This window comes from Mauremys reevesii, linkage group 15 (genome assembly GCF_016161935.1).
Source record: "Mauremys reevesii isolate NIE-2019 linkage group 15, ASM1616193v1, whole genome shotgun sequence".
Taxonomy (NCBI): domain Eukaryota; kingdom Metazoa; phylum Chordata; order Testudines; family Geoemydidae; genus Mauremys; species Mauremys reevesii.
Genome location: NC_052637.1, coordinates 26,546,494 through 26,569,492, shown reverse-complemented (window position 1 = coordinate 26,569,492; position 22,999 = coordinate 26,546,494). Strand labels below are relative to the sequence as shown.

The window sequence follows — 22,999 nt, the reverse complement described above, 5'->3', positions numbered from 1 at the left end:
GAAGTTCGGCGGCCATTTTTACTTCGGGCAAAAGTAATATTTTTTTCCTCAGCGAAACTACCCACTAACTTCTGTGTATGGGTTTGGTGCCTAAATCCAAGATGGCGACCAACTTTAAATCCTTTCCGCCCATATCCAAAATGGCGTGTTAAATTAAGGTCTTACAGTTGCCCAAATCCAAGATGGAGTCTTACATTAACTCCTTCCCGCCCAAATTCAAGATGGCCTGTTAAGTGAAGGTCTTACAGCTACTACCCAACTCCAAGATGGTGGCTGAGGCACTCTTGCAGTGAAGGCCTTAGGTAAACACTGTAGAGCCAGAGAGACTCCTGGAGGGAGGAGGATGGTTTTGTTGATGGAGGTCAGTCTGCAGGAACTAGAGCTGGTGAGGTTCAGGCAGTGGACCATGACCTATTTTTCCTCCCTTGGTATCCTGCTGTTAATTGATTTATTTCGTTAGACTGATCTCACACTTGGTAAAGCAACTCCCATCTTTTCATGTATTTATACCTGCTCCTGTATTTTTTTCACTTCATGCATCTGATGAATTGGGCCCTAGCCCATGAAAGCTTATGCCCAAATAAATTAGTTAATCTCTAAGGTGCCACAAGGATTCCTCGTTATTTTTGCTGATACAGACTAACACAGCTACCACTCTGAAACCTGCTGTGGTTGGAGACAGTCAGAAATGTGCTGGTGAGTGAATCCGCCGCTCCTAGGAGGTAACAGAGCAAGAATTTCAGCTCTTCCATGGGAAGCCAGGGCCTAAACAGCTGTTCCTATTGTTTATGCTATGGGCAGCCCTTTTCAGCCAGAGTATGCATACCACAGCTGTCTCTGTAGCATAGCATCTGGCCACATGCTGGCAGTGGTGCATGCATTATACAGCTACCAAGGAGACCAAGGTGACCACATAATAGCTTACACTTATAGCACCTGCCATCCCAAAGTACTTTATGTGCATTGACAAAGCTTCACAACCCTATGGAGGTGGGTATTGTAATCTCTGTTTAAGAGAGGAGGAAAACAAAGCCCCGGGAGGTCACAGAGCTGGGAATAGAACCCATGAATCCTGACTACTAGTTCCTTATTCTAACCACTAAAAAAACACTGTTTTTCTATGTTTGCTGTTAATATATGTGTCTATATATGAACAGCTAGTTCTGCATGAATTTGGAGATAGATAACAGCACTTTGATTCAAAGGTTTGTATTCACGCAAATATACTTTCTGTTAGTCCAGTAAAAGAAATTAGGCTACTATACCTTGTGAATTCTTATTAGAAACAGTATATTTTGTGTTGCACTTTTAAGCTAGTGCTAAATTGTATCAGTGTTGCCACTTCTTGTAATTTTATCAAATGTCTTGCAATATTTCATGTTTTTCTTAAACCCCCAGCTCCTGGAGTCATGATATTATATGATGATCTCATCTTATATATTTTTGTAAGTATGTTTCTAGTCCTCATGGTTATGTAGAAAAGCTTAAAAATGCAAACCGTAAGGTTCCAAAACCAGAAGGCTAATAAGAATCTCAAAATTATTATTTTTGTACATCTTATGATTTTAAAGCCAATCTCATGGCTTTTGGGGGGAATGACTCATGATTTTTTAATGCTAGGGGTTGATAATTCTCTAGTATTTTTAAAATCAGTATAACTATTAATAATAAAATGTGCTTTGACAAACAGAGACATTTCTTAATCCATTATCTCTCTTTACTCTTGCCGTCTATTGCTTAAAATCTGACATAAAAATTTTGTTTGTTGTAAAATTTTTGTTTAGGAAAAAAATATTACACCTTATAATTTAGGATAAAATAATACATTAATGCAAACAGATCTTAAATAGCAGCTACTAAAGCTAGACATTTTTTAAATCAGCAGAGTTTTAAAAGAGCTAACTGAGGCCATTAATGTTGATTTTCAATAAGTCTTGGAACACTAGGAAAATTCTAGAATATTGGAAGAAAGCTAATATTGTGCTAATTTTTAAAAAGGGTAAACAGGATGACCTTGGTAATGATAGGTCTGTCACTCTGGTAGTCCCGGGCAACATAATTAAGTGGCTGATATTAATACCAATCAGCATGAGTTTATGGAAAATAGATCCTATTAAACTAACTTGATAACTTTAATTAAATGTATAAGTTTGGTTGATAAAGGTAATAGTGTTGATATAATATACCTAGGCTTCTGTAAGGTGTTTGACTTGGTATCATATGATGTTTTGATTAAAGAAACTAGAACAATACAAAATTAACATGGCACACATTAAACGGATTAAATGCTGATTAGCTGATAAGTCTCAAAATGTAATTCTAAACAGTGAATCATCATCAAACAGGTGCGTGTCCAGTGGGATCCCGCATGGACTGGTTCTTGGTTTTACACTATTTCACATTTTTATTAATTACCTGGAAGAGAAAACAAAATCATCACTGACAAAGTTTGCAGGTGACACAAAAATTGAGGGAGTGGTAAATTATTAAGATGATAGGTCACTGATAGAGAGTGATCTGGATTGCTTGGTAAACTGGGCGCAAGCAAAGAATATGCTTTTTAATATAGCTAAATGTAAATGTATATACATCTAGGAACAAAGAATGTAGACCAGACTTCTAGGGTGGGAAACTGTATACTGGGAAGCATTGACTGAAAAAGATTTGTTGGTTCAAGAAGGATGTTGATAAATTGCAATGGGTAAAAAGCCACAAGAATGATTAAAGGATTGGAAAACATGCTTTATAGTGATAAACTTGAGGAGCTCAATCTATTTAGCTTAACAAAGAGAAGGTTAAGGGCTGACTTGGTTATAGTCTATTGATACCTACATAAGCAACAAAAATTTGATAATGGACTCTTCAGTTTAACAGAGAAAGGTATAACATGATCCAATGACTAGAAGTTGAAGCTAGACTAATTCAGACTAGAAAAATGGTGTAAATTTTGACATTGAGAATAATTAACCATTGGAACAACTTACCAAGGTGTGTGTTTGGTGGATTCTCCATCACTGACAATTTTAAAATTAAGATTGGATGTTTTTCTAAAAGACCTGCTCTATAAATTATTTTGGGAAAATTCTATGGCCCATGTTATACAGGAGGTTAGACACTAGATAATCACAATACTGTAGTCTCTTCTGGCCTTGGAATCTATGAATCTTCATTGTACAATAATATTAACTTGTGGAAGGGAAATAGCCTAAATTGAAAATTATTAATTGACAGTCTATAAAGTGAACTGAATAATGATCCTACTATGAAATAAGGAAAAAAGTCTCCCTCTGCCTACTCTTCTAGGTTTAATGAGACTGTGTTAGAATTAATTCTACTAATAAAACCGATGCCACACTGTAAAACTCGTTATCCCCATTCATTTATAATCAAGAAAATGCACATGCATAAGTCCTGTTCCTGCACTCCTTACTCAGGCAAAATTCCCATTAAGAAGTGCAGGATTGGGATCATTGAGGATTGGACCCAATAAAATTCTCTTCCATGTCCACAACTTAGTGTTCTGTCTTCCTGCCTGCATAGAACATGCTGCAATGTTTGTTCTACAGTTTCATATAACAGATATACTTTCAAGAACTAGAGCACCTTGAAGATTTCTCATTGGCTCAATATCCTACTCCATGATAGGTTCTTTTCTTCAGTTCTTGAAACAACTGACAGTTGTGAGGGGTGAAAACATAAATTTGCCCCTTTTACAATTTTCAAAGTATTCTTGCCTGTGGGGAAAGCTGCTACTGACAACTCAGAGTGCTGGTTTGGTATGGGCTGCTTTTAACAAGCTTTCTCACATGTGATTCCAGCTGGATATGAGTGAATGGGAAGCTGGTAGAGCCCAGGGATGACTGGGTAAGTGGGGAGCAAGAGCGGAAATTAGGAATGGAGGAGTTGGGAGATTGTGGATGGGGCGGGGTGGGCAAAGCTATACAAGCAGTGTGGGATAGCCCAATGCCTCTGCATGAAGGCACTGGCACTTAAAGGGTGCACTCAGTACTGCTGCTTCTACTTCTTCCATAGCAAGGTAGCAGCAATGAAAGGAGCACTTGCCACTTGATGTGATGATGGCTTAGTACAAATACCCTCTGCCTTCATGGTGCTACTGACTGGTGCTCCGGAGAGCTGAGGCAGTAGTGACCAGGAGTGCCAAACCTTTATGGGTCAAGGTATTGATGCATGAAGGCTCTCCACGGTTCTGCAGCCTAAGTGTGCCAGGGAGTAGAGGCAGCAGTGCCAGGGGATCCCTTCAAATGCTAATGCCTCAGCACAGAGACACAGGATTTCTCCATCAGGCACCCCTGCCTTGCACATCCCTGCTAACCCTCCTGTCCCTTCTAAAGCCTGACTCAACCTTTAAGATCCATTCACTCTGCCTGTCCTCCACATCTCAGCTGGCTTTCCTAGAGTCCGCTCTCTCCCTCATACCCTACACCCTCCTCCTATAGTCTCTTCTCAGCCTGATTGCTCTCCCTCCCCCATCCAGTTCACTAGGTGCATGTGCAGAATCAAAAGCAAAAGTAGCTGATGGGTCTTAGCAGTTGAATCAGCTGATCTTGTGGAAATCTATGTATATGTTCCTGGAGTAGAGGAATAACTGTGTACTTATAAAATGTCAAAAGTAGCCTGTGTCCAAGATGTTATCAGAATGTGTTTGTGTGAAGCTTGCAGTTTTTATGTGGATTGTGGCTGTTTTACTATAGGAATCCAAAGACGTATGAGGGAAACAGAAACATTTAAAAAATGGGAGTACAGTATTCTTTAATATTTCCTCTGCAAAAGTTAATAAATATTTAATTTCAAAATATATAATTTAGTTTGACTGTAGAAGAATCATTGTGCCAACTTTGGAGACAGGAATCCCTTTCATAAACTGAAAATATCATGAGGAATGCCACGCTCTAATAATTCCTAGTCTTGAGATGTTTAGAGACTTACTTCTAACTTCAAACACTGTTCACAGCTGCAGACTGAGTGTGATATCCGAAGGGAAAAAAATGGCATTAAGAGAGTAAAATAGAATGTGACAGCATCTGGGATAGAGATGGCAGAAACATAGAAAATGCTGACTGTCACAGCTGTGAAAATAACACATCAAACTGAGCTGTGTGCCAGTCCTGCAGTATGAGTACAATAACATTCACTTAACATTTTCAAAAGTGGCCACTGATTTTGGATGCCTCAGTTTCAGGACCCCCAATGTAAGACATCCTGGCTTGATTTTCAGAAGTGCCAAAAATTCATGACTCCTAATAAAGGCAATGGGAAATGCAAATACTGGCACCTCTGGCCATAAATGTCTGGGGTCACAGATGTCTCAGGCTGGACACCCAAAAACAGAGCAACCCAAAATTAGTCTGTAAATTTGTACCTTAGGTTTTTACAAGAACCAGGGGTCACCCAATGAACTTAAGAGGTAGCAGGTTTTAGACAAACAAAAGGAAGTACTACTTCACACAATGCACAGTCTCTGAAGTGTTTGCCAGAAGCTGGGAATGGGCTACAGGGAATGGATCACTTGATTACCTGTTCTGTTCATTCCTTCTGAAGTACCTGGCATTGACAGGATACTGGGCTAGATGGACCATTGGTCTGACCCAGTATAACCGTTCTTATGTTCCTGCACAGATGTGCATAGCTGCACATTTGTTTGTTTTTAAAAAAAAAAGAAAGAAAAAAAAAGATCAAATGGAAAAGAGATCCCAGTATTGAATTTGACCTTTGTGTTAATGTCTGAAAATACTGAACCTGTGATCCAGGCGCATAAGGATCTGCAGTTGAAATTGTAGACGTCTTTTTCATGGAGTTGGGTGTACCTGCTGTTTTGTGGTAAATAATACCATTATAGCTGAGGCTTCCAGTTGGGATCTGCATGAAAACAGATTCAAGGTCATTGTCACTTTTTAGCCTTTAAAATGTAAAAGGTCACAAAAGAGAAGTGAAACATGTAAAATCACATGTACTGTGCTTTCTAAATCATGAAAACCAGAGTTATAGAAACAGGAAATTATCATTTGCATTGTATTTAGCTGTAGTAATATTTTTCCATTACCTTCCTAAATCCAGAAAGAACTGTCTTAGAGAGAAACTCAGAGAGGAAAAAATAAAAGGAAAGAAGAATGCAGTTTTGCCCTTGTGTAATTGTTGAATATTACATACAAACAAACTCAAGAACAGCAGGAAAAGCTATTTCAATCTCTCTGTATGTCAATGACTTGCCATTCATGTTAACTGTCTCCTTAAGGGGAATGTGAGTACAGTTGTCATGCAGAGGATATATGAGGCTCCATACTACTGTGCATAGTTACAGAGTTTACATGTTTCCACTGTATGCTATTTTCTGATTTATAACAGCACTTTAAATTATGCTTGGGACACCAAAAGGGCCAAATACAGCCTACAAACAGCTTCCCTTCCCACTGCAGGGTGTGGGCAAAGCTGTTTTCCTGCAATTTTTGTTATTGCAAGTGAACAAAATATAGAAGCAATTTCTATTCGTCTCTCAAGGAAGACACAAGCAAATAGTGCAGTTGTGTTCATTTATTGTTTATTGAAATCAATATATGCACAGTAGGCACAGCCTTCAGGCTCAGGGCATGTCAGTCAACAATTTAGATAGTTTGATATAAGCTCTCTTGTTTCTTTTTGATAGTCATGGTGAAAAAAAGCAACACAAAAAGCTCCATTAATATAGGAATGTCACCACACACAAACTCAAGGAGATCTGTGGAACTTCACGTTAGTTTCTGCTTTTGAGGTGCTAGAAAAGCACATCCTGTACGGAGCGGGGAAGTGTATACAAACAAAGCAGTGCCCTTCAGCAATGTGTGAATGTCAGTCTTGAAGCTTCTTTGCTGCTGTTGCCCCCACTCTGTCCTAGCCGAGCTGTGAGAATGGCGTTACCTTTACCACCTCTGCAGCAGAGAGGCGCTGTCCCTTGCAGTTCCAGATAAGTGCCTGGGACTACGTGACAGCGCTCAGGTCTACAATGAACACTTCTAACTGAGTGGGTGGGAGGGAGTGGAGGCTGCTGGGGGAGCCGCTCAGGGCACCAGCCAGGACAGAAAGACTTTACATTAAATAATAGGTGAAAAAGAAGAGCACTTCGCTTCTTTTTCTGGAGCCTGTGCTTGCCTCCCTACCCTTGTTGCCTAGTTCCCCCCCCCTAATATATACATGGATCTCTCTAATAGCAGCAACATGCTCCAGACTTTACCTCAGGCTATTTAATTTCTACCAGCCAGGACATAATTTACTGTAGGTTAAATGAAGCAAGCAGCAAGGTACAGTATCTGATTCTTTTCCCTTCCTTTCTCAGTCTTCTCTTTCATTCCTTTAGCTGCATGGTGGTTATTTTGTTACAGCTTGTGATAGCACGTCTCTGTGTTTGTATAGACATAAAAAATGTTAGATTTCAACCCCCCCCCTCTTTGTTCTGCATCTGGGTGCCAAGCAATGTACTGCGGTTGTGACAGTGGGAAATTGTTAGCCTTGTGCTGACTTTGCGAAAAAAAAATCGATGATGGTAGTGAGAATCATGAATCGTTCCATTGCAAATGATCAGAATTCAAGGCTTAAGGTGCCCCACACGGAGCGATTTGTGTAATCACTGGGATAAGAGAAGAGAGGTTTGTGTGTGTGATTAAAAGGGAGGCTATTAAACACTTAAGCAGAGAATGAGGCGCCACCACATTCACGAGACTCAAATCAAAAACAGTTTTTCCTCCTCCATTGTGGCGGTGTGAACCTGTTGTTCCCCTCCTTTTGATGTTCCAGCAAGACAGAGTCTACGCCGGCTCTGTCTATGTAGCCCTCCCACCATTATTAAGAAGAGAGCTGTGCTTTCCCTCGAGAAGCGGTGTCCCAAGTCTCCTCGTGTCTTAGATCAAGATACAGTCTCTTCTGCTTGTGCAGGGGTGACCCCTTTTACCACCTTTGTTTTGCGTGTTCATTTCGCATCAATTGCATGTAGTGTCAAAGCTTGCTGCCACTGTGCAAAATACACGGATGACCAAAGTCACCGACCCCCAGAGCAACATGTATCCGCTGCCAGAATCTACATGAATCAGAATCATGGGTTACAGATTTGTATTCTGAGCATGTCAAGGGGGTGGGGGAGGGGAATGTTTCTGTACGGTACATTAAAGCCATTAATCATGATGGTTGCAGGCCCTGCATCCAGCCTCCTGATCTTCCTAAAAGCTTTTCTTCTGCGGTATTTGTTGCTCATTACAATGTAAGCAAATTCTCTAATGTGTGGTGTGATGATTATATTTTTTTAAACCGTCCCATTATAGAGTCTGAAGAAGCTAAAGGTTCTTCCCACCCACAGGAAGACCGAATTGGCTGCTGTGCAGTCAGACCCTCCCACTCCCGGGCATCTCGCTGGCTTTTGAAAGTGCCAATCAGGAGGAGTGCCATAAGAGGGCAGTAGGGCAATACTAATAACAACAAAAGGCAACAGGAACTGGAAGGGTAGAGCTCGGCTAATTTCGTGCTCTTTGTGCCTTTATCATTGCAGAGAGCTGACAAGCAGAGTCATTGAACTCCTCCGTCTGCTTCCTCCGTTCTTCCTCTGCCTGTAGAATAAAGAGAATCCACACTCTTCTGGAGTAAGAAAATCACCTTTAAACACTGAATAGACACACATACCAAAAAGTAATACAAAGACCTTCACAGATGAAGTGTGAAAACTGCACCAAAAAGGTGAGTGCTATATTCTTACGACTTTATGCATGGGAAACAGTAAGTAGTTTGACTCCACCCTCTGGTCAGACACTCACTTGCTTGATCTGTTACATAATGTGAGGAGCCTTTGTGTTTCAAGGGGTTTCCATTTTTGAGTAAGTAAAGCAAGTCTGGGCCACTGGAGAGGCTTAACTTTATACCGCAGGGCCGCTGGAGGGGCTTAACTTTATACCGCAGGGCAGGGCTAAGTTGCAGCCAGTGCACAGTTAAGTGACTTTTTCTATATTATCTCTGAGACGGTGGTGCAGTAGTATAATTTGGTTATAGATTACAAGGTCACAGAAAGCCACTACACAGTGCATACTTCCAAATGGGCTTGCCTCTTGTAGTCTACCTTACGGATTCAATTCATATAATAATTTATAACCTGTTGGTTTTTTTTCCAGGAAAGGTTTAATTATATTTTTCTCTGGGCAAGTTGTGATGGGAATGACATTTAATGTAACCTACTGAGGCTGATTTTTTGTGTGTGACATGATTTTTTTATGCAATTTTCATTATAGGCTGATTACATTTTCAAATGGCTTTATGTGACTATTTTATGGTACACTACAGTGCAGGGGTGGCCAACCTGAGCCTAAGAAGGAGCCAGAATTTACCAATATACATTGCCAAAGAGCCACAGTAATAAGTCAGTAGTCCCTCATCAACCCCCCCGCCCCGCCCCCAACACCTCCTCCCGTGCCTCCCCCTTCCTCCCCTCCCCGCACCTCCTAATCAGCTGTTTTGTGGGATGGAGGAGGAGGCGGGGAGCAAGGGCACGGCAGGCTGAGGGGAGGGCACGGGAAGGGTGGAGTGGGGGCAGGGCCTGTGGCAGAGCCAGAGGTTGAGCAGTGAGCACCCCCTGGCACATTGGAAAGTTGGCACTTGTAGCACCAGCCCCAGAGTCGGTGCCTATACAAGGAGCTGCATATTAATGTCTGAAGAGAGCCACATGTGGCTCCGGAGCCACAGGTTGGCCACCCCTGCTATACGGGTTGCCGTATATACTGCAGTACATTACTCCCTGCTCTCTTTCCTTATCCCTGCCCCCATTGTTAAAAATACACTCAAAGATGTAAAAGCCAAGCAGGTGAACTTCCCATCAATGTTTTCATTGTAATAAACATGTTGAAAAAATGTAACACACAATCTGAAGTCACAGACCTAGTTAAAAAAAAAAGTTTTTTGAGCAGTGTTTTTTGATTTATAACACACATTTCTATGATCTCATTTAGGAATGTAGTAAAAAACAGAAAAATGATGACAAGCAAAATACATTGGTTGATTCACTGAGCACAAATGATGAAAACGAGGAGGTAATTTTTCTTTTTTTAAATGATTTTATTAATCTAAGGTATATTATTGCTTTGACTTTTATCCTTCTCTGTTCTGTGCCTTTTTTCCCTTTGGAAAAGAATAAATTAAATGTTAGGATAAGCTATACACAAATAAATATATGCACTGTACTTATAAACCAAAGTCCTACATGTAAGAACTATTCACAGAAAATACTCCAGAAGGGAGCTGGAATAGGGAGAGCCCTGAAAATCCGTGGATATCCACTTTATAGCCACGGATATCTGTGGATCATTTTTGCAGATCGCAGATCAAAACTGATCCAAATTTTATATCTAAAGCTCTGCAAATCTTCAGATATCCATAGATATCCACTGATGCAGACATCTGCAGATCATTTTTGTGGATCAGATGTGAATACAAATTTTGTATCCACGTAGGGCTCTAGGGATAGGGATACAAACACAGGCTTTGGTTTTTCAAAAGTGCTGAGTACCTAGAACTCCAATTAAAGTAAATGGGATACGTGAGTATTCAACAGCTATGAAAAGCAGGTTCATTATATTGATGATTTCTTAAGAAGGATGAAATTGAAAATATAGCACTCAGTGCAGAGCACCCATAAAAATTTATTTCAGTGGCTTTGTAGAAAGTGTCGAAAAGGCTGAAAAGGCTTCCTCAAATCTTTAAATAAATAAATAAAAATGGGGGGGTGCGGGGGCTTGTGCCTATTTTTATTATATCTCAATCAAGCTTTTTTTGCATTTTTACTCCTTCAAATAAACGTGGTACATAATTACAGAATGACATGCAGCTAATACTTACCGTGTCATTTTAAGTGTTGGTATCTTCCCCCCTCGCCCCCCCCCCCTGAAAAAAGCATCTTGCATTTTAAGGGCCTGATCATTCAAGGGGCTGAACACCTTTATCTCTGAGTGAAATCTGTAGAAGTTTAGGCTGCTCAGCATCTGACCTGATCAGGTCCAACCCATGAAATCATTACTCGCATGAGTGGTCCAAATGAAGAGAATGGAATACTTTGAGTAAAAGTTACTCACAAGTCAGAGTTTGTAGGATCAACTCAAGGCAAATGCAATATACAGGACAACAGTTTCCATGCAAAAATTGATCCTACAAATTTCTTACTTGTGTGAGTTACTTTTGAAAGAAAAGGAGGAAGGTGGTTGGCACTTCAAACCACACAAGTATATTCTAACTATAGGTGAAAGAGGTAATGATGCTATAGGTCTCATACTTGGTTTGCTAAAATACACTGAATAACACTTTTTCGTTTGAGAGTTTGCAAGGGGTCTGGAAGTCTCTCTCTTCTTTGCAGAAGTTCCTCCTCTCTCTCAAACTAACAAACAAACAAACAATGTTCCATCCATAAATCATAGAATCATAGAAGTGGAAGGGACCTTGAAAGATCATCTAGTCCATCCCCAACGATGGAGTTCCCACAACCTCCATAGGTAATTTATTCCAGTGCTTAACCACTCTGACAGAAAGTTGTTGTTTTTTTTTCCTACTGTCCAACCTAAACCGCCCTTGCTGCAATTTAAGCCCACTGCTTCTTCTCCTATCCTCAGAGGTTAAGAAGAATAATTTTTCTCCCTCCTCCTTGTACCAACCTTTTATGTACTTGAAAACTGTTATCATGTCCCCTCTCAGTCTTCTCTTCTCCAAACTAAACAAACCCAATTTTTTTCACTCTTCCCTCATAGGTCATGTTTTCTAGACCTTTAATCTTTAATTTTTGCTGCTCTTCTCTGGACTTTCTCCAGTTTGTCCACATCTTTCCTGAAATGTGGTGCCCAGAACTGGACACAATTCTCCAGTTGAGGCCTAATCAGTGTTGAGTAGAGTGGAAGAATTACTTCTTGTGTCTTGCTTACAATACTCCTGCTAATACATCCCAGAATTGTTTGCTTTTTTTGCAACAGTGTTACACTGTTGACTCATATTTCACTTGTGATCCACTATGACCCCCAGATCCCTTTACAGAGCTGTCATTCATATAATGTAACACAAAGACAATGCAACTTTAGGGCCAAATCCTGCTTGCCATAGACATGAGACTCATCTAGTTTAGGCCACTGAGACAGTTTGCCTGACTCAAGTGATCATGACATGACCTTTCCTTTGTTTTGTGCCCTTAATAAAAAGTGTTGCCAAAGTTTTCAGACTTGGATGTCTGATGTTAATTATATAAATCCATATTAGGCATTGAAGAAGCCTGAGAAGGTAAGTACTCGCAACTGCCTGTGGAGTTAATGGATGCTATGCTCAATTCCTCTGCAAATCAAGCCACTTCAGGGGCCTAAATGTGGATATTGGTTAGATGCTTAACTTTAAAATTCTGAGTTTGAATTTTTTTGCGACTACTGTCTTCTGAACGATACTACACAATATCTCAAAATGCTTTGCAGGGGCGGCCCTAGCAATTTCGCCGCCCCAAGCACGGCGGCATGCCGCGGGGGGCACTCTGGCGGTCACCGGAGCCGCGGGACCAGCGGACCCTCTGCAGGCATGCCTGCAGGAGGTCCACCGGAGCCGCCTGCCACCCTCCCAGCGACGGGCAGAGCGCCCCCCGCGGCATGCTGCCCCAAGCACGCGCTTGGCGCGCTGGGGTCTGGAGCCGGCCCTGATGCTTTGACATATAATAATACAGTTTAATAATGACGGGGCAGAGAAATCAAGAGGTACCGAACAGACTATTTTCTAATTTTAAATATTACACGCACACACGACGGGGACAGTCTTGTGTTTTTAACAAAATAACAGAACTACAGCTGGAGTTTAAATAAGTCAGTGCAAAGGCCCTGAAAGTTAGCTTATCCAGTCTCTTTTCATTTCCAGAAAAATGAATTTCATAAATTGGCTGGTGCTAAAATATTCCTTAGTGACTGCCTAGCTTGTGACAACTGTGTGACATCAGAAGAAGGTGTCAGGATTTTCCAGCAGAATCAGAAGGAATTCTTTCGCATACTCAACCTTAACAAGGTAAAGTGACAAAGCATGCAGGAATTTGTGTGAGAGGAAGGATGTGAGATAGTGACTAAGCAGTTTCAATGATAACTAAAAACCCTTGAATAGTATAGCAGTTAAAGCACTTCATCAGTGAAAGTAAGATCATAGCTGTAATCTAAATGTTATGAGATGTATTCTGTAAGGCATAAGTAAGATACTGTAAGGCAAAGCATGATGATTATCTCATAACTTCAGCAATAAACTGTAGGGTGTGCAGTTATAGTGTTGTTAAATACACACTTCTCGAGTGTTGGAGGCATTCTGGTTTTTGTGATCATGGTGAAAGTATGAGATAACAATATGCACAAGGTATGAAATTATCAATTATCAAAAACCTGACTGCAAAAATTAGAGAGAATTGTCCCATTAGTTTCTAGTACGTGCTTTAAGGTATGAATGATACCAGACACGTTTGAAAGGTGTGTATTCAGAAGAGTGTCTTTTTGCTGTATCTTGGGTTCTTTTTCCTTTTGCAAAATAAATAAAAACATAGCTTCTGTCTGACACAAAGACAGTGACATTTTATTGCTGAGGGTGGTTCTTTGGTAGCCTTCCTAATACACACAGTACTTGAGTCTGCTGATCTTGACATTGACTTAATGATCTACTACTCCAGACTATTGTACTCTCACCCAGGAGGCAACAGCTACTTTTAAAATTTTATTTTTAATTGAAATTGATACTGTTCTCTCCACCTATTTGATATACACCTATACCCTGATATAATGCTGTCCTCGGGAGCCAAAAAATCTTACTGCGTTATAGGTGAAACCGTGTTATATCGAACTTGCTTTGATCCGCTGGAGCACACCACCGCCCCCCACCCCACCCCGGAGCGCTGCTTTACCACGTTATATCCAAATTCATGTTATATCGGGGTAGAAGTGTATCTAAGTACTATCAGTGTAAGGATTCCTCCCAGAATATTCTAGCCAGTTTTTAGGACTGGATTGATTCTATAGCATGTTGTGTAAGTGTGAGACAGACAAAGATTTAAATGTAGCAGAATCATTGCTTTCTTCCAGTTCTAATTTCTATTAAGTCATCTGGTGCAGGATTTCTCTATTCCTGTTTTATCGCTTGTGTCTTTTAAGTCTTCCACTACCATTCGTGAGGAACATACACGACAGGCAACATGTCCTAACTAAAACACAAAGTGTACATTTTTACATAGATGATGTCATCCTCACCAGAATGTTACCTTTGCACATCAGTCTTTTTCTTCAACCAAACACACTTGATTGTGCATATATAGCATTGCTGGGTTGGTTTGTTTAGGGTCCAGTCCTGCTGAATGCCCTCAATTCCTGTTGAAATTAAGGCCACTGGGCATCTCTCAGGCATCCTTAGTTTGAAGGATCACATTTAAAATTTCAAATCTCTGTGCTCCTGTAAACCTTAATCTAAACACCTATGTTTGTTTCTAAGCTCTTCCCATATTTTGGGAGCGTTATGCTTCCCTTAGTTATCAAAATCCTGTAAGTGTTGATTCTCTAACTCTCCTTGCCTGCTTAACAAGCCAAGGATAGGGTTGTCCTGGGAGGGATGGAATTCCTTGAGTCATACAACAGCAACCTCTCCTGCTGACTGACTCTCAGCATTGACAGAACCAGAAGGAAATTCCATTCCACTCTCTGTAAGAAGGATGGTAGTTGCTTCATTGGGGCTTTCATGGTATGTTTGTTTAAAGCTTAGGAAATTAGAGGAGTGACTCTTGGGGATGGGGAGGGAATGAGATGGAGAGGGATCTTATGCTGCTGTAATAATCCACCTGCATGCTTTGTTTATTTTCCAGAAATGTGATACCTCAAAACACAAAGTGTTGGCAGTGTCTATATGCACTCAGTCATTGCCTTATTTTGCTGCTAAATTCAATCTCTGTGTAAACGATGCAGCCAAGAGACTCTGTGGTTTCCTCAAAAGTCTTGGTAAGTTCTGATTTGTTATTACACTGGGAGAACACAGCAGGGTTATCTTGGGTTTCTTTCTTCCCTGGCAGAATTTTGCAGCACTGCCCAGTCATAAGAGACTGTTTTGAAAGGGTATATTTGTTGTGACATAACAGTGCCCATCCCAGAAATGTTCTTGAGGTAGTGCAGTAGGAGTTGGGAAGAGAGTTTAAGGACATATTGAGGTATCTTCCGTAGACTTCTTTAAGTCACTTTTGTTTCTAATGACTCTTCAGAAGCTTCACACTGAAATCTGTTTAGTTAACAAATTGTTTTTCCTCCATCAGACATGCACATGTTTGTAGTTCTGTGACCAAGGTCTGGACTATTGACATTGAAACTGAAAGTATGTCTCACTACAACCAGAGATGTGACTGCAACATGTGTAGACATCCCTGAGCTAGCTTTAATCTAGCTAATTTGGGTACTGATAACATTGAAGCTGCAGCAATATGCACTTCGGTGTAGGGCAGCTGTCCGAGTAAGTACCCAGGGTCCTGAGTGAGCTTGTATAGCCCGCACTGAAACCCATGCTGCAATAGCTTCACGGCTATGGGTATCCGAGCTAGCTAGAGGAGAGTGGGTTTATTTCTTTCCTGTTTGAGGTGGCTGATAACCCTGATTTTAGAAGAGAACTATAGTTATATGTAGGCAGTCCCACTGGGGCAGGAAATTGCAAATGTGCAGGAGTAGGGTGACCACCTTTTCACAAGGCAAAAGCAGGGGGCCAGGGTGCCCAAGAGCAGTCTCCCGGCCCATGTCCCTGCCCCCTGGGGCACGCCACCAAGGGCAGGTGGATGGTCTGGGGCTCCCCACAGTGGCCTGAGCTCCCTGGAACTACGGCCTGACTCCGGCTTCCAGCCTGTCCAGGGAGTAGGGCCTTGGTGGGGAGAGGAGGAGCAGGTGGTGGGGCCTTGTGGCAAGGGGACCTAAGACCCATCTCAGGCCCCGCACTGAGAAACGGCAGGCGCTTCTCCTGAGTCTCGGGCAGGCGTGGAGCAGCATCACAAATCCAAGACAAATGCTGTCTCAGAGTCATTCAATCCAGGACTAGGACTTGAACTCTGCATTTCAGAACTGCCCCCCCCCCCCAAATTCAGGACAGGTGGTCACTCTATGCAGGAGTGATTGATTTGGAGAACAGCTGCATCCTCCTCTATCTTCATCACTATCAAAGAGAGCTCCTACAAAGTACTTTTTCAGAGTTCTTTTTACCCCTATGTGACTTAAACTGAAAAAATATATGTAGCAGGAGCAAAAATGGGTGCTGTGGAAATACAGGGATCTAACTCTTTATTTGCTGTAACTGTCTGAAGACAAAGTAATTTTGGAAAGAAATGTTACAAATTGTTTAAGAAAGCAGCCAGTTCTGAACCATCTTGCAGCCCTCTAGGGGGTGGTGAGTGCCATTACTGGGCCTCCTTGTAAAGGGCCACTGTGAGGTAAGGAAAGTAAAGCTACTGACCCCAAGCGCTGCAACATGTGACATTTTGCCAAGTGGAAGCAGAAGGAACCCCCAACTGTGAGTAACTGTTCTGAAAGAAATTGGGAAGTTTTAGTTATGGAAAAGATAACAGATTATTAGAAATAACACCAGTGACTGTCAGTCTAATTTCCAGTCCATGGGGGAAATCCCGGCCATATTGAGGTCAATAGAAGTTTTGTCATTGAGCTCAGTGAAGCCAGAATTCCCCATATACCTTTACTGAGGGGAATTTTACCCCTCGTGCTATCAGACCAATCATTTGAGAGTTTGAGTACTGATAATAGTCTTAGAAGTTCTGCTTCCTTGTTCCTGTTCACTGTTGTTTCAACAATCTTCTCCAAGCAGTGTACAGTCTCTTTATTTGATATTAAAACTGTACTTTTTTGATGTCTCCTAACACTTCCTATACGTGTACCGTTTTGCTAAAACGTCCTCTTTCCTATAGTTTTTCCTACTTAAATAATAGGGAAAAGATCTATGTCATAGTTTTCCACAGAACAAATGTTATAAGTGTGTGTAACTTATCTGTTTTTTCGCCATTAATAAGGGAAATAATTATCTGAAAGGAACACTATACGTATTGGTGGGCCCCAAATTTATTTTAGATTGTTTACATTATCTGGGAATACATTATACTAGGTACAGTGGTACAGATAATATTTTACAGCTGTATAGAAACACACTGGCAGGTAAATAGATGGGAGGCCTTTAGTGATATACAGAACATTGTGCAGGTATTTATAAGTATTTAGGCAAGTGCATCAGTGGAAGATTGTCCCATTGCAGGGATATTCATAGTTTGAGTCATTGCCAGCAGCCCAGTTCTGCAACAGAGTGTAAGTGTGCACTAAAGGGCAAACTTTCTATAAGGAAACAGATTTCCTTTTGAAGCTTTGAAGGGAATCCTATTATTAACAAGTCAGTGGCTTTTTAAAAATGTGACACAGACAATGTGCTTTCAGATTTATGGTTTTGTTATTAAAGTATGCTGCAGGTGTTAAAAGTGTGCCCAAAACTGGAGGGCAAGCAGGGTTTGCGCATTGTTTCTTTGAGTTTTTTTAAAGGTTACTTAAAAGCCTGGAGATGAGGAAGAAGGTCTGTGAGATGCAAAACACTCCAGGAGTTAATTCATCACATATTCTTGCCCTTTTGTTTCTTAGGGGTGCATTATGTATTTGACACCACTATAGCTGCTGATTTCAGTATCCTGGAGAGCCAGAAGGAATTTGTGCAGCGGTATCGACAGCGGAACCAGGAGGAACATGCCTTACCAATGTTTGCATCTGCTTGTCCTGGTGAGAAGTTGGGTCCCTAACTCTGCAGCATTGTACAGTCCCCCATTTATCACTATAGAAATAAAAATAGTGCAGTTCTAGTAGGGCATCTTGTAGAGCATAAGATTTTTGGGCTCTGTATTTCAAGGATTCTGAATCTTACAGCACACGTCCTCCTTTCCTGTATGTAGTAATACTTGGCAGCTATAGCACTGTTCAGATGCTTTGCAGACATAGAGCTAGATTCAGCTCTGAGTTAAACAGGCTGCTGCGATGACAGAAAATGTGCCTGGAGAGCAGGTGGTTTGGTACCACATGGCATATGCAGCTTCTCCTCTGCCAGGGAGCTGGCGTAGCTACAAAAGTGGGCAGTGTAGGTGGGGAGAGTGTGGCCAAGTTGGATATGGAATGTGCTGTATCACTGCATCCCCTAGGCAATCTGACATAGGGGTTCTCATATGGAGTCCCAACTGCAACTTAAAGCTGTTGTCATCCAGCAGAACTGTGAGAAAGATGAGTAGTGCAAGTACTGCCTGCCCTCCCCTGAGTGTGAATTCTACCAGGGTCTGTTGCACATTGCTGGTTGAGGGAAGCAAAATTGGTACCTCTCTGCACATGCCATTAACCAGTTAAGTTTCACATTCTCCCTGTGAGAGAGGCGCATATTATTTAATTTTATAGATAGGGAAACAGGTACGGAGAGCTTGAGTGTCTTGTCCAAGGCCTCAGAAGGAGTCTGAGCAAGGATTAGCACTTAAGGAGTTCTTGGCTCTGAGTCATGTGCTTAGATCACAGTACTCTCTCCACTACATCATTCTTCTCTTACTGTGTGGTTTTGGCTTCACCTTTAATTTCTTTGAATTAAACATTTCCTGTTGAAAGGCACCATTAAGAAAAATGAACTTTTACTAAGTGCTTTAATTAGAAACCATGACTTCCATTAACCCATGTAAAGTTTTTAACTTGTCACTGGAGTATGGAAGGAAATGATGAAATGAAACTATGTTCATGTTGACTGTGTGAGATGGAACAATAGTTTTTAATGCTGAAGGGAAGCTATCAACTTGAAATACCACACTTCTCTCTGAGAAGTGTATGCCTTGTTACAGGGAACACCTACCATTACTGGAACCAAGATAAGTTAAAGGGAACAATTTGTTCCCCAGTTTGTTTACTTTGTATAGTCAGTTATGCTATTCCCCTGTATACTCAGTTAGCTAGTCATTTTAGCCCAGTTCCTCAAAGGAAGTTACTCATCTAACGCAATAGCAGTAAGGTGCCTAAATACCTTTGAAGATCTTGCTGAAAAATCCTTTATAAACATCAACAAAGGAGCAGAAAAAGCTTTCTTAGCAATAATCGTACATTTCAGGACATGTTTAAGAGGAGGTACTCTATCAGAAAATGGATTATTTTTTTTAAATAGTTAATTTTAAAGTAGTTCAAGTGAGCAGTGTTCCTTTTAGGAAATATTACTACAAAAGAGAGATGGATGGCTTACAAACACAGCATGCTTTCCTTGGAGGGTTGCCAATCTCCATAATCTGCCATTATCATTTAATGTAAAATGTGTGGGCATATACTTTTGAATAGATTATTTTCTGGAAAACGATGGTTGGTTTTTAAAATTATACTCTTATGTTTTATTGTGTAAAGGTAAGTATCTTTGTCGGGTGGATAACTGCTGTATAGTCTCTGGTGGATGTATTGAACATACACTTCTAGGAGTTGCATATATATGTCAGGAGGAGAATACCCTTTAGGTTTGTCTGTTAGGAAAAAAGGGTTCTAGTTTGTTTTGTCTCCTGTGTTCAGAAGCAGATGTGCCATATGTTGTCTTTCCCTACAGCTTGTAAGGTTTAAACAAAAAAGCACTCAATTTATCTTGTTACTCATGATTTAATTAACATGTAGAGGCCAGTCCAACTCCCACTGAAATCAGTGGCAAGATTCCCAAATTGACTTCATTGGGAATTGGATTAGGTTCTCAGGGAGTATGGTGGGTTTGAGAATAATTTTCCAGAAGTGTGGTTTTGTGTTAGAATTAAGCCAGAGGACATTTGTTTTCCCTCATCTACAAATCAGAGATAATAATACTTATTCACCTCAGAGGGCTATTATGAGTCAGTCAATTAATGGAGGGCACTTATGTGCTTATCTACACTATAAAGTTTGGCACCTGCTTTTAGCATTGGTGCTAGCTATTGTGTAAGTATTAGTGGAGACAGGGGTCAGATGTTTTCAGCACCACTGCTGCAAAATGGGAGCAAAATATTGTGGTAGACAACTCTGTGAGTGCAGGTTTTATTATCATTTACAACATATAGAGGGGATACCTCATGCTCAGTTGCTATCTAGATGTATAGTAAATATGTTCAACTTTATTTCAAATGTCTGGGGGTTTTATTTTCATTCTATGAACCTATGATATAAATTGATCCCAGAAGTTCTGTTTGTTTAAAGGGTGCATTCCTTTATCTCAATATTGGTTTAAAAGTGTTTTGTACATAGAAGATCACTCCAGATTGAGGCACAACAGTTTCACTTCTGTTTCTTTCAGAGTGTAGTTCTCCACATATTGAACCATTGCCCTTAAGTAAACAATGACATAGTGATCTGTGATTCAGACTAATGCTCTTCTCTGATTATAAGACTGAAGAGACCATGATAAAGGGTCATCTTTTGTGGATGTATTTTAATATTTTTATCATATGAGGTTTCTCTGCTTTCCTGTTGAAACTATGAGGATTTCTCATTTTACTTCTGCTTTTATATCCCCTACTCAAGACTTGGCATCACAACAAATCAGCCATTTGCCTGATAAAGACTAAACTGTCCTTTAGCTCTTGTTGATTTTGTTCCTTAATTGGCCAGATTGGTCAGCATTGAAGCACTCTCGCTTGGAACTGATCTGCTGTTCCCAAAACATTTCCATCCTCTGCTGACACCTAAAGCAAGCGACTGGGACAGGCAGTTGACTCTAAGGGCTGATCTACACTAGAAAATTAGATCGACCCAGCTACATTGCTCAGGGATGTGAAAAATCCACACACCAGAATGACATAGTTAGACTGAACTAAGTCTGCATGTAGAGAACACTAAGACGATTTTTTTGTCGACCTAGGGATTGCTGACGGGAGAATCCCTCCCATCAGCATAGTTAGGGTCTATACTGTAGTGTTTCAAGTGTAGACGGGTCCTAAGTCTCGCAAATAGCAGGAAAGTACATTGCTACTAGATGACTGTTCAGGGCTGTTCAAATGTCTTTGGCCCAGTGGGACAAATTCATTCTCACTGTTTTTCCAATGAAGTGTATGGAGTTATGCTGAGGATAAATCTGGCTCAGTATTTCTCTGTAGTTTATAGCAATATGTAGGTGTTCAAACCACACATTTTTAGATCATTTTTCATACAGCAGATACCACTGAGAATAATATATGAACTGAGCCTGGGAGCATTTACACACTGATTTGTGGATTCATAGGCCAAAAAAAATCAGAACTGGTACTTTGAAGTTAATATAAACCAGAAGATGTCCTAGAATTAATGCAAACATAGTAGGAGTCTGTATGATTAAGTAGAAGTGCTTCACTCCAGTAAGAAGCAGTCAGTTCTTCAGGTTTCTGCAGACCTGTTGATGAGTAGGCAAAAAACAAACTGTGCATGTGTGAAGTGCAGATAAAAGCCTTATATTGCTCATTCACCAAGGCTACTTCCATAACTAAACAGTGACTAATGCCACTGTGAAGCTGGAACTAATGGAAACTTGTTTGTTTCCTAGCTATAGATACATGGTAGAACAGCACATGAAATAAATCTGGCCTACCTAGCTGGCTGCAGCTGTTTGGATTTTAATGAGACTCTACTGGGTTGTTTGATTTATAATATTGAAATCATTTGGTTTCTGAAAACAAGCTTCCTAGGCACAGCACTGTGATGACTAATGAAAATCATGCCAGATGTTTAAGGGCAGGGCCTTCTGAGAACATTGATCTAGAGTGACATAGTGGAAAACTTCTAATTTAAGATAATAAATACTTCCTCTTTTTAGAGGCATAATCTGTTCTACAGTCATATGCACAGTATTGGGTGTGTGGGTGTCATATAATTGTTAAAGTACTTCAGATTCCAGTGCTATCAGTCCAACTTTTATTCCAGGCACTAAAAAGAAAAGGAAAAATCAATAAATGTTCCACATTTTTTAATCTCACCTTGATTGTGCCAAGGTGAGACCTATAGCACTGGTTGGAACCAGGCATAATGAAGGTAAACACAACACAAACTTCTTGTTCATAGTTCTGAAAGGGCACCTCAGTCCTGACATGCAGATCCCTTAACTCATCCAGCCCTTGCTTCTCTTGAGCACAGATGAATAAGTGTATGCTGTGGGGAGGGAAGTTGGGGGGTGTTTCTGTGATACAGACAAATGCCTGTTAGGGTCTCATGTGAAACTGGTCAGTCTCATTGTCTCTTTTTTAACCAGAGTTGGGAACACCACGCAGAAGGATGGCTAGTGCTCCCCTAATGTGCACATGCCTTGTATAATTCTCCTCATACTACAAAGGTGTCATGCCTGAAAACCATGGAAATATATCCTGCTCCCTTCTACTGACATACACAGGGAGAAAATCATCAGAGTACCATCCTGATTACAATACTGTCTGCTTTTATTTGTCCAAGTGCCTGTTTTCAGCTGACCTGCATGTACAAGTACTATGTAATGTCTTCACTTATAGTGCTGCTTCTGTATGGTCCCCAAATCTCAAGATTACCACAGGCCTACAAATACAGTATAATGTTTCCTGATAGCATGTGCTCTGTAGCCGTTCTCTCTCTTACAAGCACTAATCTGTTTGGGGATGGAGAACCTGTCTGTTGTGAAGTGGGTGTTGCCTGTAGGCTAAGATATTGCTGCCCTAACATTTCTGTACTGTTTAGTTTTCAGAGTGGCAAAATATAAATCTACCAAGGTAATAGACACATTGTAGGTCCAGTGGTTAGACACTAGCCTGGGACTTGGGAGAACGAGGTTCAATTCCTTGCTCTGTTCCAGGCTTCCTGAGTGACCCAGTCAAGTCACTTGACTCTCTCTGTGTCTCAATTTCTCAGCTGTACAATGGAGATAATAGTGTTGCCCCATCCCACAGGGATGTTGTAAGGACAAATACATTAAGGATTGTGAGGTGGTCAGATGCTATAGCAATGGGGTCAGTAAAGTACATTAG

At 40.8% G+C, this 22,999-nt stretch overlaps 1 protein-coding gene across 8 annotated transcripts in view; it reads left to right on the top strand.

Annotated features, from left to right (window-relative positions):
* Window positions 1-175: 175 nt before the first annotated feature.
* NARF (nuclear prelamin A recognition factor) overlaps window positions 176-22,999 on the top strand; it is a 34,435-nt gene continuing 11,611 nt past the window's right edge. The window contains exons 1-7 of one of the 8 annotated variants that reach the window (XM_039501246.1): window positions 967-990; window positions 1,399-1,445; window positions 8,531-8,715; window positions 9,975-10,055; window positions 12,895-13,038; window positions 14,861-14,993; window positions 17,661-17,795. In XM_039501246.1, coding sequence (XP_039357180.1) covers window positions 8,689-8,715; window positions 9,975-10,055; window positions 12,895-13,038; window positions 14,861-14,993; window positions 17,661-17,795 — 520 coding nt within the window. In that variant the 5' untranslated portion in view covers window positions 967-990; window positions 1,399-1,445; window positions 8,531-8,688. Of the gene's footprint in view, window positions 386-966; window positions 991-1,059; window positions 1,206-1,398; window positions 1,446-3,818; window positions 3,865-7,151; window positions 7,293-8,530; window positions 8,716-9,974; window positions 10,056-12,894; window positions 13,039-14,860; window positions 14,994-17,660; window positions 17,796-22,999 lie in introns of those variants that run through there. The other 7 variants (XM_039501247.1, XM_039501252.1, XM_039501250.1 and 4 more) reach the window with 7 other exon arrangements.